General features: G+C 49.3%; 1 protein-coding gene across 6 annotated transcripts in view; it reads right to left on the bottom strand.

The window, feature by feature from the left end:
• The window catches only part of LOC135900084 (puratrophin-1-like), a 716,878-nt gene that overhangs the window by 316,724 nt on the left and 385,454 nt on the right, over window positions 1-14,700 (bottom strand). For all 6 annotated transcript variants that reach the window (XM_070530832.1, XM_070530837.1, XM_070530833.1 and 3 more), the window contains one exon: window positions 1,201-1,251. In XM_070530832.1, coding sequence (XP_070386933.1) covers window positions 1,201-1,251 — 51 coding nt within the window. The remainder of the gene's footprint in view (window positions 1-1,200; window positions 1,252-14,700) is intronic.

The following is a 14,700-nucleotide window of genomic DNA, read 5'->3' as shown; positions in this document are numbered from 1 at the left end:
TTTTTAACCAATCGCATAGGACTGATTGCAGAATCGGAAGAGAAAAGTTTGGAACAGTTTTACGTTATAGCGCCCCTTGTCTTGAATAATACTAACAAATTACGGCCCCTGGGCTCGGCCACGCTACTGGCCACGCTACTGGAACGCAGGCTGATGGCGAGTGTGCGGTGCGTGCGGGCTAACCATTTTGCAGCCCATCGCCAATCGCTCCTGTAATGACGGCATCTAACCTGCGATAAGACAAGTCAATGTCTAAACTCTTTTCATGCCGTGCTGCTGCTGTTGGCCGCGCATGCGCCAACAGATTCTCAGTGTACGCTCACTACGTACGTAGGGAGTATTCATGTGACGACACGTACGCCAGTACGTTCTATTCCCAGCTTCCACTGTGCTAGGAGCCGGCACTGTTGACGGCGGCTGGGCGTAGGCGCGAACAGAGGTCCTGCAATGTGTCCCTTCAGCCTTCCCCCTCCCCCCTCCCAACTTGCCATGGCACGCATCGCAGCCCATTCGGCGAGAGCTCGCAGCCACTCAGCCATCAACACACCAGCACGAGGTTCAATGTCGTCGCCGGGGAGACTTTGATTGAAACACGGCCCCCGGGAAAACGGGGACGTTCCGACCGCGGATGACCCTGCCATCATGTCCACCAAAACACAGCGCGCGAGTGGGGACAGCTATCTTGCGCGTCTCCTCCCACATTTCTTGTTTCCAGCCGCCGGCGCCCCCCTTCCAGCCTCTCTCCTTAGCAGACACTTCTCTCCTCATCGCCCCTTTTTTTTTGCCTTCCTTCGCTGTTCCGCCCCTTTGTGAGATACGGACCATTATTTCCTCTTCTACTTTTGTTTCTTCTGGCTTTCCCCGCTAGCTTTCCTGTGGAAGATGAATGTTCGTCCTTTCGATCCAGTGCTCCGGAGGTCCTCGTTCGCGACCCCGATAACTGCACGAAAGAAGCGGGGCCAAACGCAAGCGCGCTCTGCGCCCTCGCGCATGCAGAAAAGCCAGCACACACACTGCAGACGGATTGCAATTGGGAAATGCCCCCTGACGCTGTTCATTCCCCCCCACCCAAACGTAACCGACTGAAGAATGACAGGGACGCTCGCTCTTCAAACACCGCGACTGCTTGCATCGGCTTCCCATCTTTCTCAAAAGCCTGAAAGAGCTAAAAACACTCATATGGAGCAGCAAAGTACTTACAAATATATCCGGCCTAGGAGAGCACATTGCCTTTTCCTTCATCTGTTGCACCTGCAAAGAAAATGTGAATTCGCTGTTAGCACATCAACATTCAATTACGCGTCACGTGATTATACACAGGGGAGAGAGAGAGTTGACGTTAGAGAGTTGCTACGCAGGCTCATCTCAACTGGCTGATTTACGTGCGGGTATTATTTCTAATTTTCCCAGCTTCACTGTAAGTGGCTGTGCACGGCATCAAAAACGAAAAAAGAAAAAAAAAGAACGAAGGAAAGGAGAAAAATAAAAAAGGAACCACTGCCAGTTGACCCATTGTGGTAGCAGCAAGAATTGTTAGCATTTGTGGTAGCAGCACGCCTCAATGTCTTGGCTGCTTATGTCACTCCAGGGGCAAGTGAGAAGAATCTGGTATAAAGGTCAATGGGGTAATGTGTCCACAACGCACTAAAGGAATCGATCCTGGCAGGCACTGGTATATTGCGTCAGCTTCTCAGTAAAACCAACAGACAAATATAATTAGTGATGGAAACACTAGCTCAGACCAGGAAAGAGTGTGCAAAGCCCTTGCTATCGCATCCCCCAATCCTTCCCCCCCCCCCTTCTTGTGCGGATCAAAACTTCACACGTGCGACCAATACCAAAAATACTAAGCACTCCTTCTTTAGCGTTTACATTTGCTTCAAGGAGTGGAGCTCCAGAATTGCAGCAGACGCTTAAAACTCAGTGAAGACCCATACTTGCGGGAGCTACAGTTGCAAAGCGAGCAGAATCAATTGGCAGCTGGTGGTGAACGTTCAAGCCGCATCATTTTTCTTTCTCCGCTTCCTAAGGCATCTCTGGGCATTTTCCGGAACCCAAGTACCAGGACCAGCGTAGAGAGAGGAAAAGAAAAACACTTCGGCGTCCGCGGCATCCCAGCTCGCTGCATCGTGTGCACAGGAAAGAGATAAAACCTCGGGGACCATTCAGAAGGTCTTGCCATAAGCAATCGCGCAAATAATTTTTTTCCCTTGCTCCACCCCAGGCATCAAGACATCAAGACAATCTTGAAAGGAACCCATAGGGCACACAAATCATAAGATCGTTGAGCGCTTGGTTTTTATTTCTCTCGCGCTCGGTTTCTTTTTCCCTCTTTACGTGGCTTGCCATCGCAGAAGCAAGAGACGATAGTGGTCGGCTGTTGGTCGCAATTAATTTCAAGCGAGTCGCCCCAAGCGATTAATAGCGCCATCATGTGCACGTTCCGAGTGGAACTGCCCCCTGTTGGCCAATTAGACGCCAGAGCGGCGATTCTATCGGGCCGATGAAATGACTGATTGAAGCAAGCCGGCTGCGGCTGAGGAGGGACGATGAGGCCGAGTAATCACTCTCCGCATGCAGGATAAACTACACGCGCGCAGCATTGTCCGAATCGAGATCCAGAAGGAAACAATTCGCGCGGCGCGCGAGGCAGGGGAGGGGGTGCGGCCTAGTCGCACGGAGTGAGCAATCCTTATCGCCGTCAGCCATCTTGCTGTAAGGACTAAGGAGAGCATAAGTGCACGCATGCGACTCCGGATTGCGCCGTGGTGGAGCCCGAGCACTGCGGAGGCAGTGGCGGCAACCTCCTTCGGGTCCCCTTTCCCACAGGCTGCATTCTTTTGGAGCGATGTCTTCCGCCAACAAGGTTGCCGGACGATGACCTGGGAAACGGAGACGCTTTGGCGAGAAACATTTGCAAGAGAATTGAGAACGAGACCAGAAAGCGACTCAACCATGTCGAAGCGGTTGTGGTGGTGGAGGAGGAGGCGGCGCTGGCCGTAGGCGCGCGAACGCGCGCACCACAAACTGGCCGTCAGCCAACGCGGAGATGCGGGGCCGAGGAATTAAAAGTGTGGCCACAAGGAGCCCCTTGTCTTCTGTCGAGATTGCAGTAGCGCAGCCAGACGGCGCGGCTTCCAGGTTACGAAAACACCAGCGCGACGACGACAGGCCGCGACGCGCGGTGCACGCGTGTGTTCGGAAGTGGCGAGAAAAAGAAATCAATCCGCGGTGCGGGAGGCTGACGCAGCGAGCGTGTATCTGCAGAGTTTGATAACCGAAGATAAATGCTTCTTCCGCTGACGCGCCATTTATTATCTGCAGCAAGCAAAGTACAGCAGCTTTTAAACACGCCTCGAGAACAGCGCAGACGCGCATACTCAGGATCGCTGCTAGATTTTAATCTTTCGTTTTGGCACATCTTGCAGTGTGCTGCTCGCCCTGGAAGCTCATTTAATGTAGCACGCGCATCTTAACGTTTGTAAAGGTAGGTCTTTCGTTGCTCTAGTAAATGCATTGTCTTGGCCCCGCTCGGCTCGTGAAATGGCGGCTGTCACCTGAATGCTTCAAGATTGACTAATTATGCCCTAATTTGTTCATTTAACTGATTAACGTTCTCAGCCAGAAGTAATGATGCATGAGTGCAGAAGGCCGATACAGATATGTAAAAAAAGTTAAATGAGAGGTTGGGTGAACAAGCTGGAAGCACCCGCTGGGAGCTGCTCCTTTTTCACTTGTGAATGGACACGGAGGTTTCTTCTACGGAGATGAACTTCTACCGTATACGAATAAATTGGCCTGAGCACAAACTCTCGTCTCCTTAGCCGGTTAAATCGCTGTTCTTTAGTTATTTCTCTCTACACTCCAATAAAGATAATATATATATAAAGCTACGTAATAAAGTATCGATGAATTACCTGCAGATGGCTGTTAAGAAAAACATACTCTGGCACTGTCAAGCGACACTGACTACTTGTTATGTCTTCGCACCACGAGAATCACTAAAGGCGTCAGATACATCCTTGGATAGTTTGACATTTACCTTGCACTCTTTCTATTCCACCAGTGGCGTCAAACCTTGGCGTTGTTTCAAATCGAAAGCGTATTCTGCGATAGTGGTTAATCAAAGGGCCGCTGGAAAACTATAGCTGTAGATGCACAATGAAAACTTAAAAACGAGGCAGTACTGAGAGATATGGGCTCGGGTGTCTTTCAAAGTTATGGGAGGTTCCGAGCGAAATCTGCTCCAGAAAAAGACTCGCGAATAAAAAGGAAAATAGATGGGGAGCTACAGGGTACTTAGGTGCCTGCATATGAAACAATTTGGTTCACAAAAAAATCTAGAGAACAGGACCAAGAAACTAATCAACAAATATTACGTTCCCGGTAGCGGCAACAACAGAGAAAACGGTGTTAAACTTAAAGTTAGAGATGCAGAAGCAGCAGACTGGATAGGAGCGGTGGAAAAGAAGCCAGCTATAGAACTACGAGTTTATCAAGCAGCAAACAATGAAATGAAAACAGTAAAGTTTCAGGACATTTCCAAAGGGCAGTGTGCTGCTCTTCGAAACAAGATGAGAATATTTGAAGGCGCGGTGTTATAGGAGAAAATTTGTCGACGACATGATTGTCATGTCTTCGACAAATGACATGTAGCGAGTGGAAATATCGCAAAAACCATTCAGAATGTTTTGAAAGCATGGGGCAGTATCCATTTTGACATAAATCAGGAGGTGGTCACCGTTCCTGAGGCATTGGGCTTTAGATATACATATATAAGAGGAAAGGTGAATGAACCTGGGCAGTGAAGAACAGCAAAAGAAGGATGAAGTACTCATGGCGTAAAAGTAGGGAACACATCGAATGAATAGACAACACTTTTTAGGGCAGTAAATTTCTTTAATGCTCAATTTTGTTTTTAAACACGAATCACAGATCTTAACAGTCGAGAATAAACGCAGAAGAAACGTGAAAATAACGAGCTTGGTTGCGCTAGCCAGCTCCTCGTTTCAAAGAAAGTGCTAATAAAATCTATCCATCCATACAATCCAATCGGCTGCAACGTCATTGTATGGCCAAGACGTCTGTTCCGAAGCAGACATCACGGCATGGTGGGAAGAAGCTTCGCGAAAGCTGGCCCATGCATTCTCCGCAAACGGCAGCGCTTACCTCGATGCGCAGATAAAACAAGCAAGCAAGCAAGTAAGTATAAGCAAGCAACTTATTGGTTGTTGGCCACGGGAGCTATCGCGGGCTATCGGCCTGTCGCTAGCAATGCCTTCCGTGTGCGGCGCATACAGCGAATATGATTAGGTCTTAGTCTGGGCATCATCCTACGAGCATCCGGAAACGCGATACACACTGCGGCCCACAGACGGTACAACCGGTCACAAATATTACACGAAGCCCCAAACTGGTAATTTGCGAACATGCGCCGATGAGCACGATTCCGTTGATGTATGGCATTCGCCACTCATCGCAAGCATCCAGGAGGCGCATCGAGATACTTTTACTCTTCGGTTTTCTCGGCAATCGCTTCGCCTGAGCTCGGCATTGCGACACGCGGCCGCAGCTGCACCAACCACACGTTGTCGCTCTCACCGCCGCGCTCGAACGCAGGGCTAAGCCGGGTTGAGAGCACGCTCAGGGCTCAGCACAGCTCTGTTCGTGGTACTGGCCATTTCTCGGTAGCGATGTTGGGTTGCTCGCAAAAGTAATCGTAGCACCGGGAAGAAGGTGCTACGAGGCGTCGTAAATGGAAGCTATGATTTAGACGGTGCCCATGACACAAGCGGCTGTTAATGGTGGCAAAGGGTGCTCAATGACAAGATGCCGAGCTAGTGAAGTTTTCCCCTCGCAACTCGCGGAACCACTGAGCGAAAGGCTGTTAACATTGTAGAAGATAAAAGCAATGGCTATTACGTTTTGGCCGTTCCTTCCTCCTCACTTGGTGCTGTAACATGCTGAATCTCTTGCAAAATTTCGACAGCAGTTGCGAACCCGGTTAGAGAGTTGTAAGCTAACTGTATGGAAAATGAAAAGAGCGCGCCGCCGCATATTTAGCCCCACCAAGACAGCCCGCAGAAGCTAGCTGCCATTCAAGGTAAAGCATAAACGCTGAAGGGAGTGCATGCGAGTGTACGTAGGATTACTTTAGAGTTTCAAACCCCTGCCGCACATGCAGTCACTCGCCTAGCGACTGCACGCAATTGAACTGTTTCGGATGGCTTTCTGGTTAGTAAAAGCGTAAACACAAATCAGACACTGTAACACATCAATATCAAGAGCGGGCGGGAGAAAGAAAGAAAACGAAAGGCAGGGAGGTTAACCAGATTACGGAAGTCCGCTTGTTGTAGTAAGTGCGAATAAACTCGGGTCAGAGAGCACGCACTGTTGTAAAAGCATGGGCAGCGTCATTAACACGAGGTGTATGACTCTGTGGCCGTCATACCTGCGTGCAGGGTCAATGCAGGGTGAACTAAATTGACAAGTGATCAAAAGTGGTCGAACAAGAGATGACATCAGACTGGAACCAATGTTTCGACAAGAGGAATTCCCTCGTCGAAGCATTGGCTCAAGCCTGATGACATCTCTTGCTCGACCATTTTTGATAATCTTCAAGCATTTCTTCGTCTTCTTTATTGATTAAATGTGACAAATCTCTCCCCAGCAGACTATCCCGAAAATACGTTTTCAGCAGCTGAATTCTCCCGCTAACATTCTCCCTTTGTCATTATTTATTTTGTTTTATTTGTCGAAGCTCAAAGTTTCTTCAGAAGAGATCTGCAGATTCGGAGCATAACGGAATAACGATGAATCGATGAATAAAAAAAATCGAGTAAAGGAGAATTGGAATGTTCACCGCTCATGTTTACGTACGAGAATCATGTCCGCAAAAAGGTTTGTCTTTACTCGTGACCTTGATATCATTGAAGAACAAACCAGATCTCCCAGGTCGTACATGACTGAGGGGTTACTGCCAACGGCAATTGCATATAATGCAGCACAGAGACATCACAGCGATATTGCCGTGGTTGATTGGGAGGAGGAGACGCCGTCGAAACCCACAGCGTCAGGAAGAGGGAAGTGGACTATCACAGGCCGATACAGGAAGATATAGAGCTTGTTGTAATTGGATCCAAGAAGAGTCATTAACGATCGCGGAGCAACCGGGTAGAATTAAGCGAGGATTGCACGGAAAACGCGAATGGTCTCTTCACTCCCGTCTTTTGCTCCCTCGAAGGTCGGTAATGAAAGTCGCCAATGAAGAAGATGGCACTTCACTATCTTGGCAATCCCACGTAATTGCCCCTCTCCCCCCCCCCCCTTTTTTTTTCTTTCTGGCCACCAAACGCTCTTGGAAGTCGCTTAATATTTCGAAAAAAAGCGGGCTCATTAGCGACCACGCTTCGCCGCTATACAAATGTGCGGCCCCGTGACCTGATTGACGCCAAGCGTCTAGATAGCGTTAACGCCTCTGATGCGCTTATTTTTGCCTGCAGTTTTATGCCCTCTTGAATGCAACGCAATTGCATAGTGAACCCTTTACTCGGTTGTTTTGTATTTCTCGGGGACACGTGCGACGGCCGTCGAAACAACGTGAACGTGTATACGTACGTATACACGCACATGGTGAGAATTCACATTCGCAGTCCAGATTGCGCGAAGAGATCTTGTCGCGGGCAGAAAATGAGAGTGCGCTAGAAGCAAGGTGGCTACACGGGATCGCAGTGTGCCCGAGAAGCAACGCTTTTATAGGGAGCGCAACGCTGTACGACACCCCAAGGGCACCACCAACTACTGGTGGCTACAACAATGCACGTACGTCGTTTGATTGTTTGTTAATCTGTCCATTTATTTATCAAGTCAACAAATGAGTGCTTGAATAACTCTGATGCACTGCAGACGCAGCGATTAGGTCCTGATATGGAAGCCAGAACAACCCATTCATCCCTGCAGAAGTACCGCGGGACTGAGCGGTTTCGCTGTAATCTAGACAGCGCGCAAAACATAAAAGACCAAGCGCGGCGACTGTCCCAGGCAGGGCATTAAGTGACCGGCAGAGGCCGAAACGACAAACAGCGCGCCGCATTACACTTGCGCATCTTGATGCATGACGAACATTAGGAAAGTGGCAACAACATACAAAAGCCGCGGCTATGAGCCGGCGAGCACGCGCTATTTTTGCGAGCACTTGAATATGATACCGGTACCAGATAGCCACGAAAAAATAGAACAGCTTCTCTCGAAACTGGACCGCTGATGGTATCGTTTCTCTGGGGCAACGCCGCGCACTCCGCCGCGAAGGGCGCAAGTTCACTCCGAGTCTTCTACACATGCGGCTCAACAAGACGCACTGAATCGCGCAGCATTACCCGCAGGGGCCGCGGGCATCGGAGAGGAGGGGGCGTGCTGGAGAAGAATACATTACATTAGCGAGACAGGCGCGTCGATCAGGGCCACACGTAACGCACCGCCGAGAGGGCCTCGCCCGTTCCACGCTTGCGGGGCTCTGCGCGCCACTTGCTCGCGCCGCCGCCCATTTTCACTCACGGCCGACGCTCCGGGTGCTGAGCGTCTCGAAATAACAACGAGAACTGCAGCGTGACGGTCAACAGAGCGACGCCACTGAGAGACAAATCCACGGGCTGCTTTGTTCGATCACCTTACCCGCATCAGCGCCAAAAGGACCTACACCTTTCATTTTAGCGGCTGCGTGTCACTGACTGACTTGATTATTTCTCCTTCGTTGGCTACAGCCCTTCCCGGAAACAGAAGCCGACGAGTGCACACGAGCCCTTTTCCGCAGTCAGGCGTACCTGTAGTCTCTGTAGACAGTCTCCCGTTTAAGCCAACGGCGCAAGGTAAACATCCAACGTAATTTGAGCTGGCAGTTTCTGTAAGAAGGAAGGAAGAAAAACAAGAGGTGAAAGGCAGAGAAGGTTAACCAGATAGTGTCCGGTTGTCTACTCTGCACAGGGGCATGAGGTAAGGGCAGAAAAGATAATATTAAAAAGAGAAAAAAACAGAAAAAAAGGAAGGCATCAGTTCGCACACCGGGGCGCAACTATGGGCTGTCCAGAGGGCCCACGATGCGGCGGTCGGGCAAGGCCTGACTGTCCCAACGTGGGAGCGGCCCGCAGCGCGCTGAGTCGCGTACCTCAGGACCTTATTAAAGTTTTGCATCCATCCATCCATCCATCCATCAGTTCGCACATCCTATAGTTTTCCAATGAATCCCGTTTCCTTTAAAAAGCACACTAACGCTTTTAAAGCAGTTCGTGCAGACGTCGGCTGGGACCAGAGTCCAAGAATTCGGCCTTCCGTAAGGGGACGGTTGTCAGTCCTGTCGAGCGTGGTGCTGAGGACCTTTCTTTGTGCATCGAAACGACAACAATTACACATATGGCGCGCTGTCATCTCTTTGCACCCGCAAACTTCACAATCTGGACTTGTGGCCATTCCGATGAGGTAAGAGTACGCACTGGTAAAAGCTACACCAACCCATATATGTGACAGATGAGTGTTACCTCTCGTCATGGTAAGCCATGTGGAAGGCGGAGCTTCAGACCAGAATCCAGGAAACGAAGGCGCTGGTTCTTAACGTCTGCCGAATTCCACTGGGACAACGTAAGCTCGCAAGCAAGCGCACGGAGCTTTCGCACTACGTCTGTTCTTGACAGCGGGACAATCTCTATAATACGGGCTAGTAACTTTACCACCACCACCACCACCATTACCACCACCGCCACCATCATCATCATCATCATCATTATCTTCATCATCGTCATCATCATTTATTTCCACTGCAGGACGAAGGACTCTCGCTGCGATCTCCAATTACCCCTGTCCTACGCCAACCGATCCCAGCGCCTGCGAATTTCCTAATTTTATCGCTCCACCTAGTCTTCTGCCGTCCTCGACTGCGCTTCCCTTCTCCTGGCACCCATTCTGTAACTCTATAGTGGGCCACCGCTTATCTAACCTACGCATTACATGACCTGCCCAGCTTCATTTCCTTCTCTTAATGTTAATCAGAATATCCGCTATGCCTGTTTGCTATCTGATCCACCCCGCTCTCTTCCTGTCTCCTTAACGTTACGCCTAACATTCTTCGTTCCATAGTTTTTTGCGCGGTCCTTAACTTGTTTTCGAGCTTCTTTGTCAGTCTCCAAGTTTCTGCCGCATATGTCAGCGCCAGTAGAATGCGTCGATTGTACAGTTTTCTTTTTAATGATAATGGTAAGCTCCCACTAAGGATATGACAATGTCTGCCGAATGCGCTCCAACCCATTTTTACCATGGCATGGCAATTTGCGAAGCACACCCACATGTTATATATATATATATATATATATATATATATATATATATATATATATATATATAGACGCTGTGGCTTCTTCTCTAAATACATCGAACCTCAGAGGATCCCCGAGTGCAGTTTCTTGCTTTCAGTTTCTGCACTGTACGATCTGGCTTTCGGTCTGCGTCTAAAGTTCATGCATGGGAATCCCGTACGCGAGGCACAGGTGTTTTCCTTCCTCCTTTCATCTCGCACTTGCTCTCTGAGCGAGCGCAAAGTTCGATTCATTGCTTCCTTGTTCTACAGGGGCCGACCGTGCTGCAGATAGCGATAGCGAAAAGAGAAAAAAAAAGACAAGAGAAAGAAGAAATGAAAGAAAAATAAGAGAAAGAGGAGGATAATCTTGCAAAGAATAGAAAGAAAGAAAGATAGCGAGAGGAGCCGGAAGCTTAGTGTAAGAAACAACCTGCGCTGTATGCGTCTCATGCAGCATAATACCCTTCAGGCTAACGTGTTGATCAAGTGTGGGGGGCGCGAGATAAAAACAGCAAGTGTGCCAGCGCGCCGTCCCGAGTAATTAGGCAACTCGCCTCGCGCGCTGGCCGCCACTGATCTCTCGAACTGTCCGTGCCATACTGGGCCCTGTTCCGTCACTTCCAATTATGTTCGCGCTATCGCGGCTGCTCCAAATCACCACGAGCCGTCTTCGGCGGCTCTCTGCTCTGTCCCGCTGACGCCCAGCCGGGCGGGCAAGGCTGCATTCGCTCGTCACAGCTTAATAAACACGCGCTAACAGGAACGCTGACCGGCGGCAGCGAAGAACCCGCTACTCGATTCGCAGCACTGATATTCCCCGCCACCAGGCATCGATTCCCACTGCAGTAAAGACCCAGACGCGAGAACGTTACTCCGCCGCAGCCTGTATATCATCCATCTTTTTTTTTTTTGCTTCTTTCATGGTATGACGCGTGATAACGCAAGCAGTAGCCACCTCCGAAGTGCCTATAGCACATATATTTATATTTCACCTCGTTTAGCTTCATTTAGGGCATGTTGAACATGACGCTGTGAAGCGTCGAGCCTACAAGACTCAATTTTAGAAAGACTTAATTAAAAAAAATTGGGGGGGGGGGATATGAGTTATACACAGATTGTGTTCCATTCACAGATATCTATACAGAAGGCTTTGCGCTGCTAAGCACGAGGTCGCCGGATCAATTCCCGGCCAAGGCGGCCGCATTTCGATAGGAGCGAAATGCAAAAACACCCGTGTACTTAGACTTAGGCGCGCGTTAAAGAACACCAGGTGGTCAAAATTAAGCCGAAGTCCACCCCCCCCCCCCCCCTCTACGGCGTGCCTCATAATCAGATGGTCGGTTTGGCACGTAAAACCCCATTATTAAGAAAAAAATATGAAGAAGGCTCATGTTTGAAAACTAAGAGTGGTTGCGATGCGGAACGAGCTAGTTTTTTGTGATGGTCACAAAGAGCAGCCCTATACAATGAATCTACACGGCTTTACTGTTCGCCGTTTCAAGTTGATAATATTCAGCGTCAAGCTTCTGAAAACCACCCCCAATGCATTGCAAAGGAAACTGTTATTAAACATATTAAACAACGCTCCTTCCCCGGCTTGCTCCTGTGGCCACGACGATGAGGATGTACGCCATCTACTCCTCGAATGCGCCATATACGCGATGCAAAGACGGCAGCTACAACAAGAGCTTCACTACACTGATCCTGACCGGCCTTTCTCATTCGCAAAATTGCTGGGCCTATGGCCATTGAAAATAGCACAGCGAGAAGCATTGGACGCACTTTTTTTGCGAAGAGACAGGCATCCTTAACAAGTACTAGATATTGTACTGAGTAGTCACACGATGTTAATACTATAACTTGCTTCTATTATTTGTAATTATCAGTGCTTGTATATTACGTGTTACACTTTCTTTTTGGATTCTGTGGGTGCATTATTTTAACTCTGTGTAATTCCTAATCTGTTTATATGTTCATCGCAGTCTACATCACGGCCGTTTGTGTGTGTTTGTGGCTTTGTTTAGAAACTCAGTGCGATACAACTTGCATTTGACTTTTATATTGTTATGTTCATGCGTGTATAGGACCTTGGCTGTGGATTTATGACCCTAAGACGTGGTTTCTTTTGATTTTCTTGCATATATATTTTACATTGTTGTTTCCGCTATGCGAAAAGGAGTATAGCCATCACCATTATAAGGTGACTGCGTATCTTTCTTTTATTTTCATTTCAATAAAAAACATGCGGCAATAAGTAGGATGGCACCGCACCTTCATGCAGGCACATTTTTGTAAACTGTTCGTACTCCATTCTTCGGCTTTTCGCTATCGGCTCGCACGAACGCGGGCCTCCGATATCACTGGGATCGGTCTATCTCTCCGCGGGACAGATCGCAAAAAGAGAACAACGGGAGAATGGTTCGTAAGCGCCTTTTGCTATTGGCTGGCCGCCGTCGCTAATAATATGTCCAGTATCCGAATTCACTGCAGTTTCCTCTATAATGAACAATACTAGCGTAAGAGGTTTTTTGCGAATAAAGAACCAGAATCGGAAGAAAAGAATCCTAACGAAACACGGCCCCTCGGTGCGTATTCGCTTCTTTTCCTCTTCTTTCTTCAAGCGTATCGTATACCTAAAAGAAGCGTATCAGCCAAACATGATGAGAAACTTTAGCAATATTCGCCATTCGGTTAGTCATGTTGCATGTTTCGGCTTCGTGTAAGAACCGCGCAGGTACCTACCTGCCTTAGCGTTCACCGATAATAACATGCGCAATTTGCCGAGACGAATGTTCGGATGGTAATGCATCCACGCGCTACGCCCGTCCGATAGAATACGGCATCCGGCTGAACTATCGAGCAGCGCGCGCGTTCTGGTGTTGGTGCCTGACACCTTGTGCGCTCTGAATGCTCCAACAAATATGTTCTGCCAACCTAGGCCCCTCGCCGTGCCAAAAACAGCGAGCTTTAAGGCCTTTGCTCTTTTTTTTTTTCCACCGACGCGAAAGCTCCCAGCAAACAAAACTATCTTGGTAAAGGCAGCGACGAGGGAGAGCGGGCGTCTACTGTCACTCAGTGACGTCGCTCGCTGCCTGGAGGCCAGCCAGGAACGCGCGCAGCTTTGAAGCTCATTGTGAGAAGACTTGCGCGGATCGGCGAGCGCCTCGCACCAGATCGAGTTGCCCGAAAGGAACGCGGTGGCCAACACATGTTTCATGCCCGCACACACAAAAATGCAGTCCTCGCTGCGTTCACGATATGCATTGAGGACCTCTCGAAATCTGCAGCGCAGGAATCCGTCGTACGATCGGCGTGCTAGCTGTGTCCGCGGTATCCTGTGTGTAGTGAAAAGTACGCCGCTTCAATTCAGTCTTTATCCAGTAAAGCAATCCATGTAAACTGTTGTTGCTTTAAGTGACGAGCGGGCGCTCGAAACAAAACATAATTCCAAGCTTACGAAAGAAAAGCGAACGCATACAGTGTAGATTCGAAGTTCTGCAGATCTACACGAATACGCAAGGTAAATAAGCGGAACTAAGGAGAAAACCTGGGCATGGATTCAATTAACCACTCGTTGCTGCTTTATCCGCGGCCGCATTCTAACACTACATTCATGGTTCTAGCTCCACAAACCAACGCAGGAAGGGAATGTAACAAATCAGAAATATACCACTTAAAAAAAAAAAGAAGACCGTGCGTCTTTGTTGTTATGGCACAGTCTTTGAGTCGAACGCACGATTTCTACTCTGTGATGACTGCTGGAACAACTGAGGAGTTATGTGGGTAGGTAAAGAAGCATTTTATTTTCTTTCTGCCTACACGGAATGCGTGCTCCAGAAGACTTCAATATGATGAAAAGCAGCAGAACACTAAGCGGCGCCGTAGGCAGGGCTCACGGTAATCGGTGTCGAACATGGAGAGAGGCTGATGGGGAGCCGCAGCTGCATGGCCGGGGCGCCGTGATCGGCGCCGACACGACGCGAGACACGGCGAGACACGACATAACGAACAGGGAGAGCAGCAGTAGTTGGCGATGCGCCAGTGACGCCCCGGTCGCGTTGATCAGCTGACAGTCGCCCACACTGGGTCTTCCCGGGAAGGTCCGATTGTCCTCACCCGGAAATGATCCCCCTCCCCGCCGCAAGCAGCAGGTGCAAGTGGAAAAGGAGCCCATCTATTTTAGAGCGCTCGCGAGCCTCACAGAAGCGCCAGTGTCGCAGGGCGTGCCAGGAATTCGGCGGATTTCAGTCACGTGGCGGCGGCACCCGCGCCCACGGAGTCGGCCGAAAAGAACGCAAAACGACAACACCGGTGGCAACAGCGGTGAAACCTGGCCAATCAATCAAAAGTACCGCCAC

This window comes from Dermacentor albipictus, chromosome 1 (assembly GCF_038994185.2).
Source record: "Dermacentor albipictus isolate Rhodes 1998 colony chromosome 1, USDA_Dalb.pri_finalv2, whole genome shotgun sequence".
Taxonomy (NCBI): domain Eukaryota; kingdom Metazoa; phylum Arthropoda; class Arachnida; order Ixodida; family Ixodidae; genus Dermacentor; species Dermacentor albipictus.
The sequence above is the reverse complement of the archived record's forward strand: the minus strand, read 5'-3'. Positions and strand labels throughout refer to the sequence as shown.